We start from the raw sequence: 19,964 nt of genomic DNA, 5'->3' as shown, positions 1-19,964 counted from the left end.
TTTAATCCTCACAGCCACCTTGTGGAGGTCAGGCTAAGGGAGAAAGTGGTTGACAGAAGTCTGCAACCATCTTATCCCTCCAGCAACCATGTATGGAAAGTTAAGAACGGAGTGACAGGCCTAAACAGTATTCCACCCATTAAAAAAAATAAATCTCTGCAGCAGCCCTGTCCTGTGAAAAACAGGCCAGCTGGCCAGCTTCAAGTCCCCATATGTTGTTGGACTACAGCTTCCATCATCCCTGAGCACTGGTCCTGCTAGCTAGGGATGATGGGAGTTGTAGTCCAAAAACAGCTGGAGACCCAAGCGTGGGAAACACTGGGTTAGTGGAAGCCCTCCTGCCTTCCTTCATTGATTAAACAGGCATGGCCAAACTTTGCCCTCCAGCTGTTTTGGGACTACAACTCCCATCATCCCTAGCTAGCAGGACCAATGGTCTGGGATGATGGGAATTGTAGTCCCAAAACAGCTAGCTGGCCAAGTTTGGCCATGCCTGGATGAAGAGATGACCTCCCTGCAAGCAATGCTGACCACATGATGCCATGCCTCAATTAAGGCTGCAGCCGTCAGAAGCACCTAAATTAGGAACAATGCAAAAATCCTAGCACAGGCTTCGAGTCAAACCCGTAGACTTCCGATACCGGGCTGCGCATGCGCGCAGGCAAGCCCTTTCCCTAGCTAAACAGCAAAACGAGCCACGAGGTGAGACGGAGCATGCGCAGACCGAGACCGGTGGAGAGGCGGGAAAGGGCAGAGAGACCAAGCGCACGTAATAGAAGGTGTGGGAAAGGTGAGAGCGCGCATGCGCACGGGCAGAACGTCCAGCGCGCTAACGAGGTTCCTAAGAGCCGGCCGACGCATGCGCAGAACTAGGGCTCGTGCGAGGCAGAAGGGATCCCGCGGCCATTTTGCGCCGCGGCGGCTTGGGGCTTTTCTTCCGACGATGGGGCTGGGCTGGGCCCCACCAGTAAGGCCGGCCCTTTTCCTGTTGGGCTTGGCGCTTTTGGCGAGGCCGGCCGGCGCCTATAAGCTGAACACGCCGAAAGTGCTGCTGCCCTTCAGCCGAGACAAGCGCGTCCCCTTCGTGCTGGGCGCTGAGGGCGGTTGCTACTCCTGGTGAGGGGCGGGGCCTTGGCGAGGCTAGGGCGGAGAAAACGTCAGCGTGACAGTGACGTCATGGTGGGCGTGGCCAAGGGGAAGAGGTTCAACATTTTCATTAACACCAGAAGTGCTTGTTGGCCGTTTGCAGTCTAATAGCCTGACCTCCTCGCAGTTGCTTTGAAGATAAAATGCTGCGTGTTGGGGTAGGCAGGGGAGAAGGGGAACCATGCTAAGCCGCTTCAAGATCCAGAAAAATAGGAATGTACTCGCAGTGTTTTATTTATTTACATCCTGCCTTTTTCTCCACCAGGAGTTCTATGAGGTTAATCAAGGTAAAGGGACCCCTGACCATTAGGTCCATTCGTGGCCGACTCTGGGGTTGCGGAGCTCATCTCGCTTTATTGGCCGAGGGAGCCGGCGTACAGCTTCCAGGTCATGTGGCCAGCATGACTAAGCAGCTTCTGGCAAACCAGAGCAGTGCACGGAAACGCCGTTTACCTTCCCGCCGGAACCTATTTATCTACTTGCACTTTGACGTGCTTTCGAACTGCTAGGTTGGCAGGAGCAGGGACCGAGCAACGGGAGCTCACCCCGTTGCGGGGATCCGAACCGCCGACCTTCTGATCAGCAAGTCCTAGGCTCTGTGGTTTAGACCACAGCGCCACCTGCGTCCCTTGAGGTTAATCTAAGCCTCGATTATTGCTCATTGAAAACTCTCCATTTTATCCTCCCAACAAGCCTGCGAGGTTAAGCCGAAAGAGGTATTGACACCTAGTCAGCTTCATGGCTGAGTGGGGTGATTTGAACCCAGGTCTCTTAGCTCCTAGTGCAACACACTAACTGCTGCACCACCAATGGCTCTCATTCCCATGCACCTCATGCTGTAGCAAGTGGCAGTGACATGAAAACAGACATAGAACTGATGAGCAAATGATAAATAGTGAGATTGATATATTTGCCTTCCCGCAAAAGCACTCAAATCGATGTACCTTTAAAAAAAATTACTGCTTGCAAAAGGCACCATCCAAAAAATGAGAGGAGGGAGCTGAGCAAATTTGGGTGCTAGTTCTTACATAACTGCTCAAAGGACCCAGTGGAATTGCTGCTGATGGAGACGAAGGGGAGGAGCCAAGTGGCAGGTGGTCCTTGCCACCAAGAAGATGGAGGGTTCCTTGCTGCCTCAGTTCCACATTTGCATCTCTCTGCTCTTCCTTGAGAGAGGGGCACAGGAGCGTGCAAGCCTTGTCTCATCTGCTCTGCAGGTACTCCACACGCCATGACACAGTCACCATTGATCCAATGTACGAGAATGGGACGGCTTGCTCCCAGAAAGCTTTGTTGACCACCTGCTCTACACAGGCCACAAAGCTGGCCAGCGTTATTTTAGCAGAGGAGACAGGTGAGCTAAAGAAGGGGAATTTTGAAATCGATTTGTTTCTATAGGGGATAGGGGTCTAGGGTGCCATTCAAACCTGGGGAATGAAGAACCCCAAACGCTGAGCATGTGCAGAGTGTGCCTTCCTTTTATCACTGAATGAGCAATTTGGGGGCTCAGAAAAGTTTCCCAAACCACAGGGATTGTCCACATCCACCCTTATTCTTCCCCTGTTATGAGACACAGATACAGGATTACATGTGGTGGGTGGGCGACACCCACTTTTGTTCCTCCTCCCAGTGACAGGTCATCTACTGCGTTGCGATGTCATTGTGGATCTGATAGACCATGTTGAGATCATCTCCCGCACTCGAGAGATCTATGTGGAAGACTCCCCACTCGAGCTGAGTGTGAGAGCTCTGGATGCTGAAGGTAATCTTACCAGGGGCAGCCTGTGACACTTGGAACACCTACTGTATATTTTGGAAAGATCTCTGTATGCTCTGCATTTGGAAACCTCTTAAAATATCGTTACCAAATTTTGGACACCATTTTGAATCAAGACTGCAAACTGCACCTTTCAAAACTGCACTGATTTGTTTGTTTGTTTTTTAGAATTCACAAGCAATGCTGGGTGTGAGGCAGCCAGTCATTTATAGCGCATAGCACTCTGTCTACATTATTGTTATTATTCTTAATTACTTTTCTCTCTGGAGTTGATAACCCTTTTGGCCTGCTAGTGGGACTCTTCTTTCGCCTCTTTGACATGACAAGATAGGTCACGGTGCTCTGTTAACTTTTTATTCATGTTGTACGCCTAAAGTTAGCAAGGAGGTGGCCTATTTTATCCACAACAACATAATTTGCATTCTTCTCTGTATTTCACCTGATGCTTCTGCTCATCTTCACACTCACGTAGTTTTGGAACAAGACCTGTTAGCATCTTCCTCTCTGTTGCCAGCAAGGATCTCAAGGTGAGATAGCTTTGGAGCAAAAGCCAGATCAGGACTATAGCATGGTCAGAGGGTTCAAGCCCTCGCCCCTCATTCTGTGGTCCTGATCCTCCCTCCCCACCCCCGTGTGACTTAAAAACAAAAAACCAATCATACAAAGCTAAGCTACATGACAGACATCATCATCACATCGCATCTCCTTTGGCCCTGAGCCTGGGCTCGTTTTTGGATCCTGCCTGCAGGGAACACGTTCAGCAGCTTGGAGGGGTTGGAATTTGAGTGGAGCATCGCCAAGGACGATGAGTTGGAAAACGTGGAACTCTCAAGCAAAATTAGGTAAGACGAAACCCCAAATGGCCAAGTGTGATTAATAAAATCCTGAACGACAAAGGAGGCTGCGTGTGTGCTCCACTGGGTAGACTGCTGAAGTTGAGAGATTTCATTCCCTTGCATTCTTGCTTTGAACTCATTACTTCCATCTAAGGAAAGTTGCTCACGGTTGTTAAGTCCTTAGATGCATAAATGTAAGCGGGAGTCCCATATAGCTCATGTCCCCTTCCCTATGTCCTGCAAGAGGGGCATCTAACCTGTTGCTAGATTCCAGTGGCCGCCGCCACCACCCGTCCACTGGCCTTGCTGGCTGGGGCTGATGGGTTTGGGGGTCTTAACAGTGGCTGCAGGTTTTTCACCCACCCTATACATTTCACCCTGGTTGTTTATTTACTCTTAATGCACTGACAGACCTTTGTTCTCCCAGTAAAAGCCCAGTTTGGTTTCTTTAGGATTTTAAAATACTCTGAGGCAGAATATTCTCCGCCCGACTACGTAGTTGAGATGGAAAGAGAGGAGAAACAAGGAGATAGGATTCTGGTATCAGGGATCAAAACGGGCGCAGCCGTCGTAAAGGTCCGAATACAGGAGCCTGTTTACAAGGTGAGTACTCACTGTGCCCTCCCAGAGGGATCCCAGCAGTGCAAGGCAAGGTCAGGGCCTACCAAAGCTATAGAGGTGACATCCACACCATACATTCAGAGTGCTCTTTGCCACTTTAGCAGTCACGGCTTCCCCCAAAGAGTCTGGGAAGCTGTCGTTTGTTAAATAGAGTTATTAGTGTCAGTGTTTGAAAAAGAAAAGGTTCTGACCTCCTTTTTACTCCTTTGCCTAGTGCTCAGACCTTAGTTGGCACAAAAGAGTCTTTGAGAAACAGTATTCTTGCAGAGTACTGCTGCTTTTATTCTTAAAAAGTCTTCTTCTCCAACCACAGCCAACAGCTTTTACACACACCAAACGCAACCAGCTTTCTACCATCCAACCAACCCACACCCAACACTAACATTGACCACTCTATATATGCAGGTACACTTGGGTGAAATGTTGCATGAGTCACTGTAGGCCTCTGACTCATGCTGACTTAGTTCTTTTAGCATTAAAGAAACGGCCAATTTTTAGCTGTGACAATTAGGAGATCATTCCCTGAGCTACGGTTCCCAGAGTAGTTTAACAATATGGGAACTCTGGAAATAGCAGCTCTGTAAGAGGAGCAGAGGTCCTGCTAACAACTGTCAGCATCCTTTTCAAACCAGTTCCCAGGGGAATTGCAGGGGGGGTTGGACTAGACCCTTGGCGTCCTTTCCAACTCATTCTGTGATTTTAAGAGTGCCTTAAATGTATGGAGTGGAGGTGACAGGCGGCAGTTTTAAATGAGCTGACAGTGGTCTGGTGGAGCAATCGTTGCTCCTGCACTCTGTGGAGATTAAACCAAAGCAACTACAGTGGTGCCTCGCAAGACGAAAAGAATCCGTTCTGTGATTCTCTTCGTCTAGCGGTTTTTTCGTCTTGCGAAGCAAGCCCATTGAAGGATTAGCGGATTAGCGCTATTAGCGGCTTTTAGCGGCTTATTTGCTGACCGGATCAGTTGATAAGCGGCTTAGCGGCTTAGAAAAAGGGGGGGGAGGAAAAAAAAAAGCAGGAACTCGCAAGACATTGTCGTCTTGCGAAGCAAGCCCATAGGAAATTCGTCTAGCGAGTTTTCCGTCTTGTGAGGCATTCGTCTTGCGGGGCACCACTGTATCTTGAATCCCAACCAGGAGAGGGCATATAATGTGATGGAATCACTCAGTCCTTTTTCAGTTTTGGAAGAGTCTTAAAACGACTGCAAAGCATAATATATATTTCTTTATGTTTACATTTCCCTCTGCGTGCCTCTGGTGGTGGTTTCTCAATCTTCCAGAAAGTTGCTGCTGCCCTGGTGCGCCTGCTGGTTTTGGAGAACATATTCTTAATCCCTTCCTATGATGTCTACCTGCTGGTCGGAGCCTACATTAAGTACAAAGTTGGCAAAATAGTTCAGGGAAAGATCACAGGTACATTCCTAATCTTCTGGGTGACTCTATGCATAATTTAGTCTGGCTGCGAAATTCTACACCGGTGTCAGAAACTCTCACTATTCTAGGCACATTTTGTGACAGGGAATGTCATTAGAGTGAGCAGTTTCTGAGCTCTGAGTGCAGTACTGCACCTAAGATTTCAGATTAAAACTGCAGAGTGGAAGGAATAAGGACCTTTTTCAGCCTCCTCACTTCCAGCTACTCTCTGAAGACTGGAGAAGAATATTAGGGGGGGGATGGGCAGGGGAAGGACTAGACCATGTGAAAAATGAACATAATATTTTAGCTGCAGTTCATTCATTTTCAGCTTTGCATTCTTGTTATAAAAATAGCACACCTAGACATAATAATAATAATAATAATGATAATAATAATAATAATAATTTATTATTTATACCCTGCCCATATGGCTGAGTATCCCCAGCTACTCTGGGCGGCTCCCAATCAAGTGTTAAAAACAGTACAGCATTAAATATAAAAAACTTCCCTGAACAGGGCTGCCTTCAGATGTCTTTTAAAGATAGGATAGCTGCTTATTTCCTTCACATCTGAAGGGAGAGTGTTCCACAGGGTGGGTGCCACTACCGAGAAGGACCTCTGCCTGGTTCCCTGTAACCTCACTTCTCGCAATGAGGGAACCGCCAGAAGGCCCTCGGCGCTGGACCTCAGTGTCCGGGCTGGACGATGGGGGTGGAGACACTCCTTCAGGTATACTGGACCGAGGCAATTTAGAGCTTTGAAGGTCAGCACCAACACTTTGAATTGTGCTCGGAAACGTACTGGGAGCCAATGCAGATCTTTCAGGACCGGTGTTATATGGTCCCGGCGGCCACTCCCAGTCACCAGTCTAGCTGCCGCATTCTGGATTAAATGCAGTTTCCGGGTCACCTTCAAAGGTAGCCCCACGTAGAGTGCATTGCAGTAGTCCAAGCAGGAGATAACTAGAGCATGCACCACTCTGGCGAGACATAACCTAGGTTTAAGGTGCCGTTTAGCTCCTAGCTTTCACACCTCAGTTTCTAACACTGATGCTTACTCAGAAGTGAGCCCCATTGTGTTCAATGAAACTCATTCACTAGTAAGGGTGGGTTGGTTGAAGGATATGTACCAGTCATGGCAGATCTGCCATCCTCCAGACTTTATTGAACTACAGCTCCTAACTATTAGTTTTGGCCTATAATGCCTTTCCCAGCTTCAGTGCTTTTATTGAGTTGGAAAATTGGATCATACTTACTATGAATAGCACTGAAGCCAAAGGCAATACATGGTCACTGCCCTGACATCCCTGCTGGGTTGGGGTGGGAGAGGGAGGCTGTGTAAAGAACACACCTAAGCGCAGCAGCTATGGCTGGGAATAACTGACTGAGCTTGGCCGGCCCTTTATCTCCGCAGAGGTGCAATTGCCTCTTGAGCATTATGAGCTGGAGCTACAAGATGCAGTGAAGGCACCTAACGCTTCTGGCCTCCCTGTGGCCAAACTGGATGCAAAGACAGCTACCATCACCGCCATTCAGCTGGGACAGGTTAACCTGGTCTTAGTCCATAAAAGTATCCTTAAAGAACTTAGACCGGGCTGCAGTTCGCTGTTTCTTTCCTTTTAATTTTTATCATTTTCCAATTTTGCAACAATCACATTATTTAACGAAACAAAAAATGCACATCAAATTCACTTCCCCCCCACCCCCATCTGTTGTTCCTTTAATTTTCTCTTTACTACTGCATATCTAAATTAATTCCTTAATGGTTTATTTTCTCTTTTAAAAAATCCTTTATTTGCCTTTACTGCTCATTCTATATAAACCCCGCTAACGTTTTAAGTTGCTTACAATAATTTTTCAAATGTTCAACAAACTTTCCCCAGTCTTTGTTAAAGGTTATTTCTTCCTGGTTCCTTATTCTTCTGTAAGTTTACCCATCTCAGACTACTCCCATCAGTTTTATCTGCCAGTCCTCCTTGGTTGGAGCTGCTGCTTCTTTCCATTTCTGTGCATAAATCATCTGGGCAGCCGTCGTTGCAAACAAAACATCCCCCACCCCAGTCTTTTGGTACCTCCTGACCTATTATTCCTAAGCAACTAGCTGTTTCGGTGTTCCCTGACGCATGACCCCTGAAATCCTGAGACATGCCTGAATAGCTTCCAGGAGGCTAAGCACCCGCACTTTTCATTGTTGCACAAGGGCTCATGCACTAGCGGGGTGTGTGTGTGTGTGTGAAATGTTGTGTAACAGAGGACTCCCAGCACAACAGCTGCACCAGCAGAAACTCATCGTGCAAGAATTATGGGAGCTATAGTTTGTTGAGTGTGCTAAGAGTTGTTAGGAGATCCCCCCTCCCCTTATTCCCCCCACAGAGCTTTAATTCTCCGAGTTCCCTGTGAAAGAGGGATTGAGCGTTAAACCACTTGGGGAATTGTAGTTCTGTGAGGGGAATAGGGGCCTCCTAACAACTCTCAGCTGCCCTGATAAATGACGACTCCCAGAATCTTTGGGAGAAGCCGCCATGACTGTCAAAAGTAGTATCACAGGGCTTTAAATGCACGGTGTGAATGTGGCCACAGTTGTTGGCAACCTGCTAATACATTCTCTTGTGCAGACTTCCTCAAACTCGACCCTGCAGATGTTTTTGGCCTACAACTCCCATGATCCCTAGCTAGCAGGACCAGTGGTCAGGGATGATGGGAATTGTAGTCTCAAAACATCTGGAGGGCCGAGGTTGAAGAAGCCTGCTCTTGTGTAACAATATTCTGCTGGGGCAAAACATTTCACCAGCAGAACAAGCATACTGCTAAGTGGTTTCAGTGTAGCGCCATATAGGATCCAACCCCGTGTTTAATGTGAAACATCCTCTGTGTTATACTGAAGTTCTCACCCTGGGCCAGCAGGGGGATAGTGTAGATAGTTTTCACTCAGGTCCACATATGCAAATAAGGGATTGAAAGTGACATTCAGTGATAGTTACAGAAAGTTGTTACAGGTGTGTTGTACTGGAGCTCTATATAAGCAGGCTGGCTGAACCCTTCAGTTCAGTTCTTTTCTGGCCTGTGAATAAACAAGAGCTGTTTAAAGAATCGCTGTGTCGTCTGATATGTTCACCCACAACTTAACACTCTGCCCTTTACATCCTCCTCTCAATTTATGATGAGGCCTCCTTACCGAAGAAATTAAGACATCCACATGCGAGCCTCCTCTGGACTTCCCAACTGCAGCATATACGTTGTGGAGCCTGGATATTTAGGTAAACAGTCCCTCCCGCATCTCCAGGCAGAGTTTTGACTATACGCACTTGGGCTTTTTCCTAAGGAAGAGGGTGATGTGGGTGACAGTGGCGATGTGCATCTGGCCTCGCCTCCAAAGCTGAACGAACCATAATTCCCAGGATGTGCTTTAGAGGTATGGTTGCTGTGCAGCCTGTAACTCCCTTTGCAGCCATCCCGTTGGGGAATTTATCTCCTGTACCTTTTCTGGTCAGCACGGAGCTGGATTCTATCACTCTGGGGAGGGAGGGAACCTAGAAGAGGTCCTGCCTCATTGGCAGTGAAGGCTGGTGCCCGTTGCCACTGGTAGGACTCGAGGCAGAGACCTATAATAGGTGGAGACAGAGCAAATGATAGGTGAAGCCAACTAGCCTCTTGTTTTGCCCCCTGCTGAAAAGTGAAGGGCAAAGCTGAGGCTAAGGGGGAAGAGGAAGCCAGCTCTCTGGTTTAGTCGTAAGAAAGACGACTGAGTTGTCTAAGGTTGAGGTTCTCAGGAAGAGGAGGCCAACAAGGGAGCCATGTATGGGCAACGTCCAGTGAACACGATGCCGGGTCCCCCAGCCGCTAAATGTGAAACTTAGGATCATGCAGTATGTTTCCTTTGCCTCATCTTACAGAAATGCTTTTCGTTTGGCTTCCGTTGTGCAACTGATTGCAGGTTTCACTGTCCAGCCCGGAAACAGGTGGATCCTAGAAGTGAAGCGAGAGTATACCATCACAGTCGAAGTGTATGACAAATCGAGCACCAAGATCTACCCGTCCGATGTGAGTAGGTGTCAGCTTGGGAAAGAAGCTCAAAGATCTCTCCCAAACGCCAGCATTAACTTGCAATGAGATCCTGTGCATGTTATGTCTGAAATCACACCCACCCCAAATTCCAGAGTAAAAGTTCACAGGATTGCAGCCTTAAAGTGTCATCCAGTATAGACATATTTGAGGTAAGCCCCACGAAATTCAGTGGGACTTAACTCTGAGGAACACGCATAGGACTGAGGGGTTTCGTGGCACATAGTGAAACTATGGAACTCACTCCCATTGGAGTTCATTGGCTCCCAGTCCGTTTCAGAGCACAATTCAAAGTGTTGCTGCTGACCTTTAAAGCCCTAAACAGCCTTGGCCCAGTATACCTGAAGGAGTGTCGTTCAGCTCGGACACTGAGGTCCAGCGCCGAGGGCCTTCTGGCAGTTCCCTCGCTGTGAGAAGTGAGGTTACAAGGAACCAGGCAGAGGGCCTTCTCGGTAGTGGCGCCTGCCCTGTGGAACACCCTCCCAGCAGATGTCAAGGCAATAAGCAACTATTTTACTTTTAAAAGTCAACTGAGGGCAGCCCTATTTAGGGAAGTTTTTAATGTTTGATGCTGTATTGTTTTTAATATTTGGTTGGAAGCCGCCCAGAGTGGCTGGGGAAAGCCAGCCAGATGGGCGGGGTATAAATAATAAATTATTATTATTATTATTATTATTATTATTATTATTATTATTATTATTATGTCCACCGAGCTAGATGACTTTAAAAGAGGATTAGAGAAATTCATGGAGGACAAGGCTGTCAATGGGTGCTTGGCCAGTGTGGTGTAGTGGTTAAGAGCGGTAGTCTCGTAATCTGGGGAACCGGGTTCGATTCCCTGCTCCTCCACATGCAGCTGCTGGGTGACCTTGGGCCAGTCACACTTCTCTGAAGTCTCTCAGCCCCACTCACCCCACAGAGTGTTTGTTGTGGGGGAGGAAGGGAAAGGAGAATGTTAGCCGCTTTGAGACTCCTTCGGGTAGTGATAAAGCGGGATATCAAATTCAAACTCTTCTTCTTGGCACGATGGCTGTGCCGTGCCTCTGCAGTCAGGGGGATTAATGCTTCTGAATCCCAGTTGCTAAAAACTGCAAGAGTGAAGAGAATGCTTTTGTGGCCAATCCTGCTTGTGGAGTTCACACTGAGGCACCTGGTTGGCCACTGTGAGAACAGGATGTTGGATTAGACGGGCCACTGGCCTGTCTGTGTTAGGTCTACTGAAAACAACAAGAGTCTTTAAAAATTGGATGCAGGCACTGAAGAATTTGAAAACACCTTTCCAGCCTTGTAGGTTTCCTTGGAGTCAACTTCGAGGACACAATGATTCTGTCGATCTGTGAACTTTTTGCCGTGCTTCTGATAAAGTGTTCGATGTCACGCTGTCCTTTCTTCTGACAACATTTCCCCCCACCCCTTGACTTCCAGAATCTTCGAATAACTCACCAGTTCCCCCAAGAATACTTTCAAGAGTTTATATCTTCAGTGAACGGCTCCTACCACGTAGTTCGGGTTTTGAAGGATGGCGTCACCGTCATTGAAGCCGCGCTGGTGTCTGTTCTCCTCCAGGTAAAAGAAAAGCTCCTTCATCGTAGTAGCATATGGATATTCTCTGGCCTGGATTTATGGGTTTGCAATAATATAATAATAGTAGGTCTCAACATTGGATGCTGGCTAGGAATTTGAGATATTTTGCTAGCCCTGCAGGCTTCAATGTTTATTCCTTGTTATGTACATCTTTTTTGTTTTTCTTTTAAGACTGAAAATTCAGGTCAATCATTCCTCCCTTTACTTCAGAGTGGTTCAGAAGATTTATTAAAGCCGCCCATCAGCCACAAGCAGGAAGTGAAGGTTTACCTTCCCATCACGCTGACGCCCTCCTTCTTGGCATTCCCACACCACCCACTGGACGTCTTGTACCGGTACAGAGTTCAGGTGAAGTTGACCAAGACCTGGGGAGATAAATCCCCTAGAATGCCCTTTATTCATTTCTCAGTGCGGTACAAATGTTTGCAACCATCTGCCACAGAAAAGATGGCACCCATTCCCTCCACCATTTTGACCTACTTATGCCTTCGGAGCTCCCAGTGACAAAACCCTAAAGCAATGGGTTGTGTATGACAACAGAGCTTCCCTTTGCTCTCCTCCTGAGCATCTAACACAACACAGAAGGGTTGTTAAGAGCCAAAGGAAATATGATCATTTTGACAACGTCTGGTTCCCTCATATCAGCTGCATAGACAGAAGTGAAGTCACTGTCAGAGTTCCAGCCACTCACGCTTACTTATGGAGAGGCTGTGTCACGGATAGTTTAAAGCCTTGTTGATGCACTTAATGATTTGGTTATCTGACAGTGTTGCTGCTCAGCTTTCCTTCTTATATGTGGCTGAGTACACTACAGGATTTTTTAAAGAACGTAAGAACAGCCCTCTATCAAAAATTATATCTTAACCTTTATTTCGCACAAAGGAGAGTGAACCTTCCCAGCTCTCACCTGGGAACTTCCCCTTCTTCCCCCAGTTTCCCACGCTGGGAGATCCCACCCAGGGAGTTTTCCTTTCAATTCTTTTCCTAATGATCCATTGCATGGAATTTGCCTGTTTCAAGGCAGCTGCACACCGGGTCGACGTCTTCATTGAGCTATCCATTACAACCCCAAGGTCTCGTTCCTGGTCGCTCACTTCCAGTTCAGACCCCATGAGCGTATATGTGAAATTCACGTATTTTTACCCCAACGCGCATCACTTTACGCTTGTTTACTTACATTGAATTGCATTTGCCACTTTACCACCCATTCGCTTCGTTTGGAGAGGTCCTTTTCAGCAATGTCCTTTTATTATAAGATAGTCTAACAAAAAAATTAAAAATTAAACAGGCCACCCGGAAGCAACCCATGAGAATCTCTGCTAATACCAAACGGAATAAAAGTGTTAGCCTCTCTGTCTACAAGAGGGGGCTGGTGAAAAAGACACCCTGACAACCCGCTGAGGAAGACCTACTGCAGAAAACATAGATGACCACCTGACCTCCCTAGCAGAAGGGACCTGTGGTTGGGCCTCGTCACTAGTTCAGGCCACTGCTCCATTGAGTTTTCTATTCCTGCAGTCCCCTTCCATTGGCCACGTGAGTCCATGCTTGCATTTTCACCAATGGAGGCCACTGTTTCTGATCCAGTGACACATGCTCTCTCCAACACCCAGGTGGAGAACATCATCATCTTATTCTGGGGGTACAGGCTTAACTCTGCATTCTGTATTCCCCCCTTCTGCTCTCCCAACTATTCACAGGTGGAGGGAGGCAGCGGCAACTTCACATGGACCTCTTCCAATCAGACCGTGGCCACCGTCACGGTGAAAGGAGTGGTCACAGCCGGGCTGGTTGAGGGCCAGACCGCCGTGCAGGCCAGAGATGTGCAGAACCCTTTCCACTTTGGGGAAATACAGGCAAGTCTTTCTGCGGCATTGGCGCAAGTCGAATTGCTTGCTGGGTCAAACCCCCCCCCCCCCAGGCTTCAAACTCAGTCTGAAGAGAGGCCTTGGGGCGTTCTGAATCCCTAGAGAGCTAATTCTTCCCTCCTAGGTGCTCTTTGTTGTTGTTGTTTTTTAATAACTTTTTAATGCAAAATTAAAACAAAACATATTATCCAGAAACACATCAACCTTATCCCCCCCATTTTTCCTCCCTCCCCCCACAAATCCCACCCACCCCCACCCCCCGACTTCCCTCAGTTCCAGTCTTTGATTTCTCTAAAAATGCTGTTTTCTGCATGTTACACAGTTGTATAGAGCCTCAAAATATTTAGCTAATTATTATCAATAAAAAGTTTTTGAATGTTTATTCAAAACCAGCCAAGGAGTCTAGTTCGCTTTGTTGTGTCTTCAAATACTTTATAAAGGGTTCCCATTCATCTTTAAAGTCACAGTTATCCTTGTCCCGTAGCTTGTATGTCAGTTTTGCCAGTTCTGCGTAGTCCATCAATTTTTCTTGCCATGATTCTTTAGTTGGGGTTTCTTCAGTCTTCCATTCTTGTGCTATTAAAACTCTGGCGGCCGTTGTCGCATACATGAAGATGTTTTCCTGTGCTCTTTGACTCTTTCCCCCCTGCCCCCACTCAGGTGTATGTACTCAAGCTCTCAAAGATGGAGTTCTTGCCGTTCCATGCAGACACTGAGATTGGGCAGACCTTGGAAGTCCCACTCAGGATGTACCACGTTGAGAAAGAGACGGGGGAGACCATCGCTTTCACGGACTGCTCACTCTTACCCCTGGACGTTGGCATGGATAAGCAAGGAGTGTTCGCTCTGGATGAAGCGGGTAAGAGGGCAGCTCTCTTCATTTGCTCCCTAACATAAATGGGTAGCTGGTCCTCTCCTGGCCTCCTGTTTTAGGCCTCATCTTCACTAGGCGTTTAAAGCAGTACTGCGCCACATTAAACGGTAATGGCTTCCCCCAAAGAATCCTGGGAGCCTGTGCCATCGTGTGGGTGGGGCCACAGGGGCAGTTGCCCTGGGTGCAAAATTCTTAAGGGTGCAAAATTTCGAAAGAAAAATAAAGTAGTAATGAAATCCACTCTCGACTCTGAGTATATTTCACTGAAATATACTTGGAGTCGAGAGTGGATTTCATGCTCTTTCTTCAGCTCATAGTGGTGAGGAGGAAATGGAAGTTCCCCCAGAATGTCTGCTTTATATACATTATTTACACAATGGGCCCCACGTGATTGGCTAATTCCAGGATTCTCCTGTAGGCCAATCAGGTTGCGGATTCACTTCCACCTGGAGCTGGATTGGATGGCTCCTGTGGACCAATCAGACTGCTGCATTCTGGGTCCTATTGTTCTAGGACCAATCAGACTGCTGCATTTTGGATCCTATTCAACTCAGTACATAACACCTAATAATAAATGAAAAATAGCATGCCCTCCCCTTCACACATAGCCCAATGTTTGCATGGGCGGACTGAGGAGCAGATTCAGGGGACGGCTGTTTGCTAGGGTGGCCTCTGCACGGGCTTTAGAAGGACACCCGCTCTTGACCAATGCCCCATTGTGCTCTCCACCGTACTCCACAATCCCGGGGCACTGCGATTGGCCCTTGGGTGGGTTGCCGAGCTATTGCTCCTTCGTTGCAGTTCTGGAGATAGTTGACAGATCAATCGCTCTTCCTGTGCTTGTAGAAAGAGCAGTTGTGCTCTTGTTTGTTAGGTAAGCAGAAAGCTGGGCCACAGTTCTGCTCCACCATCCATCTAGCAGCCAAGTCTCTCGGCCATACACTGGTGACAGCCAGCGCCACCATCTACGAGGAGTATTTTGACACGAGTGCCACCTTTGCTGCTTATGAACCGCTCAAGGTGAGGAGGCGCCAGCTCTATGGCAGTAGTGGGCGGAGGGTGGTGCTACATTTCTGTTCTCTCTCTTGAATTCCTTTTGCGTTGTTGAGGGAAGGGCCACAGCTCAGGGGTAGAGCATTTGCTTTGCTTGCAGAAGGTCCTAGATTACGATCCCCAGCAGCAGCATCTCCAGGTTGGGCAGGGTCTCTCCCCTGCCTGAAACCATGCAGAGCCACAACCAGTCAGTGTGTAGACAATACTGAGCTAAATGGTTTCGTTCGGTATAAAGACGTGGGGCTACGTGGGGCTACCTTTGAAGGTGACCCAGAAACTACAGTGGTGCCCCGCAAGACGAATGCCTCGCAAGACGGAAAACCCGCTAGACGAAAGAGTTTTCCGTTTTGGAGGTGCTTCGCAAAACAAATCTCCTATGGGCTTGCTTCGCAAGACGACAATGTCTTGCGAGTTCCTGCTGGTTTTTTTCCCCTTCCCCCCTTTTTCTAAGCCGCTAAGCCGCTTATCAGCTGATCCGATCAGCAGATAAGCCGCTAATAGCGCTAATCCGCTAATCCGTTAATGGGCTTGCTTCGCAAGACGAAAAAACCGCTAGACGAAGAGAATCACAGAACGGATTCTTTTCGTCTTGCGAGGCACCACTGTACAACTAATCCAGAATGCGGCAGCTAGACTGGTGACTGGGGGCGGCCGCCGAGACCACATAACACCGATCTTGAAAGACCTACATTGGCTCCTAGTACGTTTCTGAGCACAATTCAAAGTGTTGGTGTTGACCTTTCAAGCCCTAAACGGCTTCGGCCCAGTATACCTGAAGGAGCATCTCCACCCCCATCGTTCTGCCCGGACGCTGAGGTCCAGCGCCAAGGGCCTTCTGGCGGTTCCCTCATTGTGAGAAGTAAAGCTACAGGGAACCAGGCAGAGGGCCTTCTCGGTAGTGGCGCCCGCCCTGTGGAACGCCCTCCCATCAGATGTCAAAGAGATAAACAACTACCAGACATTCAGAAGATATCTTAAGGCAGCCCTGTTCAGGGAAGTTTTTAATGTGTGACATTTTAGTGTATTTTTGGTCTCTGTGGAAGCCGCCCAGAGTGGCTGGGGAAACAAATAATAATTATAATTATAATAATAAAACAGAGTCCTACATTTTGATATTCTTTGCCTGCAACCTTGATCTATTATCTTACTAGTTTCCCGGGAACTAGGGATGTGAATGGTGGTTAGAAAGCACAGACCTCCCTATTGGAAGAATTACAGGTGGGGAACCGGGGGGTGGGGGGGTCCTTGGGTCAATTCTTTGCAGGCCAAGGCAGTGTTAACCCCTTTATATAATGACTAGGCTGTAAACCCCGTGGAGGTGGCTTTGGTGACCTGGCATTCCGTGAAGGAAATGGTGTTTGAGGGAGGGCCCAGCCCATGGGTGTTGGAGCCATCCCGCTTCTTTTTGGAGCTCAGAGTGGAGCATAAGGACAAAGTCGACGTGGTAGAGGTTCGTTTGCCGGCCAAGAGGAAGCAAAACCAGTACATTTATCGGATCACATGCCTGGAGCTGGGGGAACAGGTAGGAGGAAGGTGTCTGCGTATTCTCTCTCCCCCCCCCCCGCCCAAGACAGGCAGCTAGATTGGTGACTGGGAGCGGCCACCAAGACCACATAACACTGGTCTTGAAAGACCTACACTGGCTCCAAGTACATTTCTGAGCACAATTCAAAGTGTTGGTGCTGACCTTTAAATCCCTAAACAGCCTCGGCCCAGTATATCTGAAGGAGCGTCTCCACCCCCATCATTTTGCCTGGACACTGAGGTCCAGCACCTCAGGGAAGCTTTTAATGTTTGATGTATTACAGTATTTTAATATTTTTTTGGAAGCCGCCCAGAGTGGCTGGGGAAGCCCAGCCAGATGGGCGGGGTAAAAATAGATGATGATGATGATGATGATGATGATGATGATGATGAAACGTAATGGCCGATAAGGAAAGGCACAGCCTCCATAGCGCTGGTGCATCTTACAGAAAACGGTGCTATGATGGCTTCATCTGTGCTTGGCTTATTCTCCCTTCTAGCTGTGTGATGACCCCTTTCCAGATTCAGTAGTTAAGTGTTTGGCTTTCTTAGTCTAATGCTTTAAACTGACCCCGTCCAAAGGCTCTGGTTACATCTAAACTTGATGCTTGGCTACATTTGCAAAGCCTGCTGGCTGACAACCACTCTTCCTTTGCTGCTTCCCCAAAGGTGTTTACGTTCCAAGTGGGCAATCATCCGGGTGTGCTAAACCCCAGTCCTGCTGTGGAGATGGTGCAGGTGAGGTTCATTTGTGCCCACCCTGCCAGCATGGCCGTGACACCTGTGTATAAGCTGGCAGCTGGCACTCCGCCTTGCCCTTTGCCTCAGCACCACAAGCAGCTGGTAAGTGTTCCGGGAAAAGCTAGAAGTGCCTCAATGTGCTCCGTTTGTTTGGGAATCTTGGGGAGATGTTGGACAGTCTTTTTTTGGTTTTTAGCCAGAAATTGGGCTCAGAAAGTTTGTATAACTGCAATGAAAGTCCTTGTAGGGAAAATAGATAGATAGATAGATAGATAGATAGATAGATAGATAGATAGATAGATTTTAAACAGTGCTTTTTCTGGGAGCACTCAAGGGTATGCAGTACCAGCACCACTTTTCCTAGAAGAAAAGCACTGGATTTTAATATATATCTTTTAAATACAGTTGTACCTTGGATCTTGAACACCTTGTGACTCGAGTGTTTTGGCTCCTGAATGCCATAAACCCAGAAGTGAGTGTTCTGGTTTGCAAATGTTTCTTGGAAGCCAGACGTCTAACATGGCTTCTGCGGCTTCTGATTTGAGTGCAGGAAGCTTCTGCAGCCAATCAGAAGCCGCACCTTGGTTTTTGAACATTTTCGGAAGTCAAACGGACTTTCGGAACGGTTTCCGTTTGAGAACCAAGGTACGACTGTATATTAATATTTTGTTGGGAGCTGCTCAGAGCAGCGGGGCAACCCAGTCAGATGGCAACATAGAATTATTATAGAATCATAGAATCATAGAATCATAGAGTTGGAAGAGACCACAAGGGCCATCGAGTCTAACCCCCTGCCAAGCAGGAAACACCATCAGAGCACTCCTGACATATGGTTGTCAAGCCTCTGCTTAAAGACCTCCAAAGTAGGAGACTCCACCACACTCCTTGGCAGCAAATTCCACTGTCGAACAGCTCTTACTGTCAGGAAGTTCTTCCTAATGTTTAGGTGGAATCTTCTTTCTTGTAGTTTGGATCCATTGCTCCGTGTCCGCTTCTCTGGAGCAGTAGAAAACAACCTTTCTCCCTCCTCTATGTGACATCCTTTTATATATTTGAACATGGCTATCATATCACCCCTTAACCTCCTCTTCTCCAGGCTAAACATGCCCAGCTCCCTTAGCCGTTCCTCATAAGGCATCGTTTCCAGGCCTTTGACCATTTTGGTTGCCCTCTTCTGGACACGTTCCAGTTTGTCAGTGTCCTTCTTGAATTGTGGTGCCCAGAACTGGACACAGTACTCCAGGTGAGGTCTGACCAGAGCAGAATACAGTGGCACTATTACTTCCCTTGATCTAGATGCTATACTCCTATTGATGCAGCCCAGAATTGCATTGGCTTTTTTAGCTGCCGCGTCACACTGTTGGCTCATGTCAAGTTTGTGGTCAACCAAGACTCCTAGATCCTTTTCACATGTACTGCTCTCAAGCCAGGTGTCACCCATCTTGTATTTGTGCCTCTCATTTTTTTTGCCCAAGTGCAATACTTTACATTTCTCCCTGTTAAAATTCATCTTGTTTGTTTTGGCCCAGTTCTCTAATCTGTCAAGGTCGTTTTGAAGTGTGATCCTGTCCTCTGGGGTGTTAGCCACCCCTCCCAGTTTGGTGTCATCTGCAAATTTGATCAGGATGCCCTTGAGTCCATCATCCAAGTCGTTGATAAAGATGTTGAATAAGACCGGGCCCAAGACAGAACCCTGTGGCACCCCACTAGTCACTCTTCTCCAGGATGAAGAGGAACCATTGATGAGCACCCTTTGGGTTCGGTCAGTCAGCCAGTTACAAATCCACTGAGTGGTAGCATAGTCAAGACCGCATTTTACCAGCTTCTTTACAAGAATATCATGGGGCACCTTGTCAAATGCTTTGCTGAAATCAAGGTAGGCTACATCCACTGCGTTCCCTTCATCTACCAGGCTTGTAATTCTGTCAAAAAACGAGATCAGGTTAGTCTGACATGACTTATTTTTCAGAAATCCATGCTGACTATTGGTGATCACAGCATTCCTTTCTAGGTGCTCACAGACTGTTTGCTTAATGATCTGCTCCAGAATCTTCCCTGCTATTGATGTCAGACTGACTGGGCGGTAATTATTTGGGTCCTCTCTTTTCCCCTTTTTGAAAATAGGAACAACATTTGCCCTCCTCCAGTCTGCCGGGACTTCGCCTGTTCTCCAGGAATTCTCAAAGATGACTGCCAGTGGTTCTGAGATCACATCTGCCAGTTCTTTTAATACTCTTGGATGCAGTTCATCTGGCCCTGGAGACTTGAATACATCTAATCTAGCCAAATATTCTTGTACTATCTCCTTAGTTATTCTGGGCTGTGTTTCCTTTGCTGAATCATTTGCTTCAAATTATCATTATCATTATCATTATCATTATCATTATCATTATTATTATATTTGTTGCCAGCCATTGTTATCAGGGTTTTATCTTTCTTTAGTAGACCAAAACTTTTAAAACAG

General features: G+C 47.5%; 1 protein-coding gene across 1 annotated transcript in view; it reads left to right on the top strand.

Annotated features, from left to right (window-relative positions):
• Nucleotides 1–872: 872 nt before the first annotated feature.
• Nucleotides 873–19,964, top strand: part of NUP210L (nucleoporin 210 like) — a 53,834-nt gene continuing 34,742 nt past the window's right edge. The window contains exons 1-16 of the mRNA XM_082202689.1: nucleotides 873–1,116; nucleotides 2,364–2,500; nucleotides 2,777–2,908; nucleotides 3,672–3,765; nucleotides 4,212–4,362; nucleotides 5,660–5,792; nucleotides 7,209–7,364; nucleotides 8,983–9,051; nucleotides 9,729–9,835; nucleotides 11,282–11,422; nucleotides 11,651–11,788; nucleotides 13,141–13,296; nucleotides 13,969–14,167; nucleotides 15,057–15,202; nucleotides 16,536–16,757; nucleotides 17,429–17,602. Coding sequence (XP_082058815.1) covers nucleotides 944–1,116; nucleotides 2,364–2,500; nucleotides 2,777–2,908; nucleotides 3,672–3,765; nucleotides 4,212–4,362; nucleotides 5,660–5,792; nucleotides 7,209–7,364; nucleotides 8,983–9,051; nucleotides 9,729–9,835; nucleotides 11,282–11,422; nucleotides 11,651–11,788; nucleotides 13,141–13,296; nucleotides 13,969–14,167; nucleotides 15,057–15,202; nucleotides 16,536–16,757; nucleotides 17,429–17,602 — 2,328 coding nt within the window. The 5' untranslated portion in view covers nucleotides 873–943. The remainder of the gene's footprint in view (nucleotides 1,117–2,363; nucleotides 2,501–2,776; nucleotides 2,909–3,671; nucleotides 3,766–4,211; nucleotides 4,363–5,659; nucleotides 5,793–7,208; nucleotides 7,365–8,982; nucleotides 9,052–9,728; nucleotides 9,836–11,281; nucleotides 11,423–11,650; nucleotides 11,789–13,140; nucleotides 13,297–13,968; nucleotides 14,168–15,056; nucleotides 15,203–16,535; nucleotides 16,758–17,428; nucleotides 17,603–19,964) is intronic.

The sequence above is a fragment of the Podarcis vaucheri genome (assembly GCF_965113315.1).
Source record: "Podarcis vaucheri genome assembly, chromosome: 16".
Taxonomy (NCBI): domain Eukaryota; kingdom Metazoa; phylum Chordata; class Lepidosauria; order Squamata; family Lacertidae; genus Podarcis; species Podarcis vaucheri.
The sequence above is the reverse complement of the archived record's forward strand: the minus strand, read 5'-3'. Positions and strand labels throughout refer to the sequence as shown.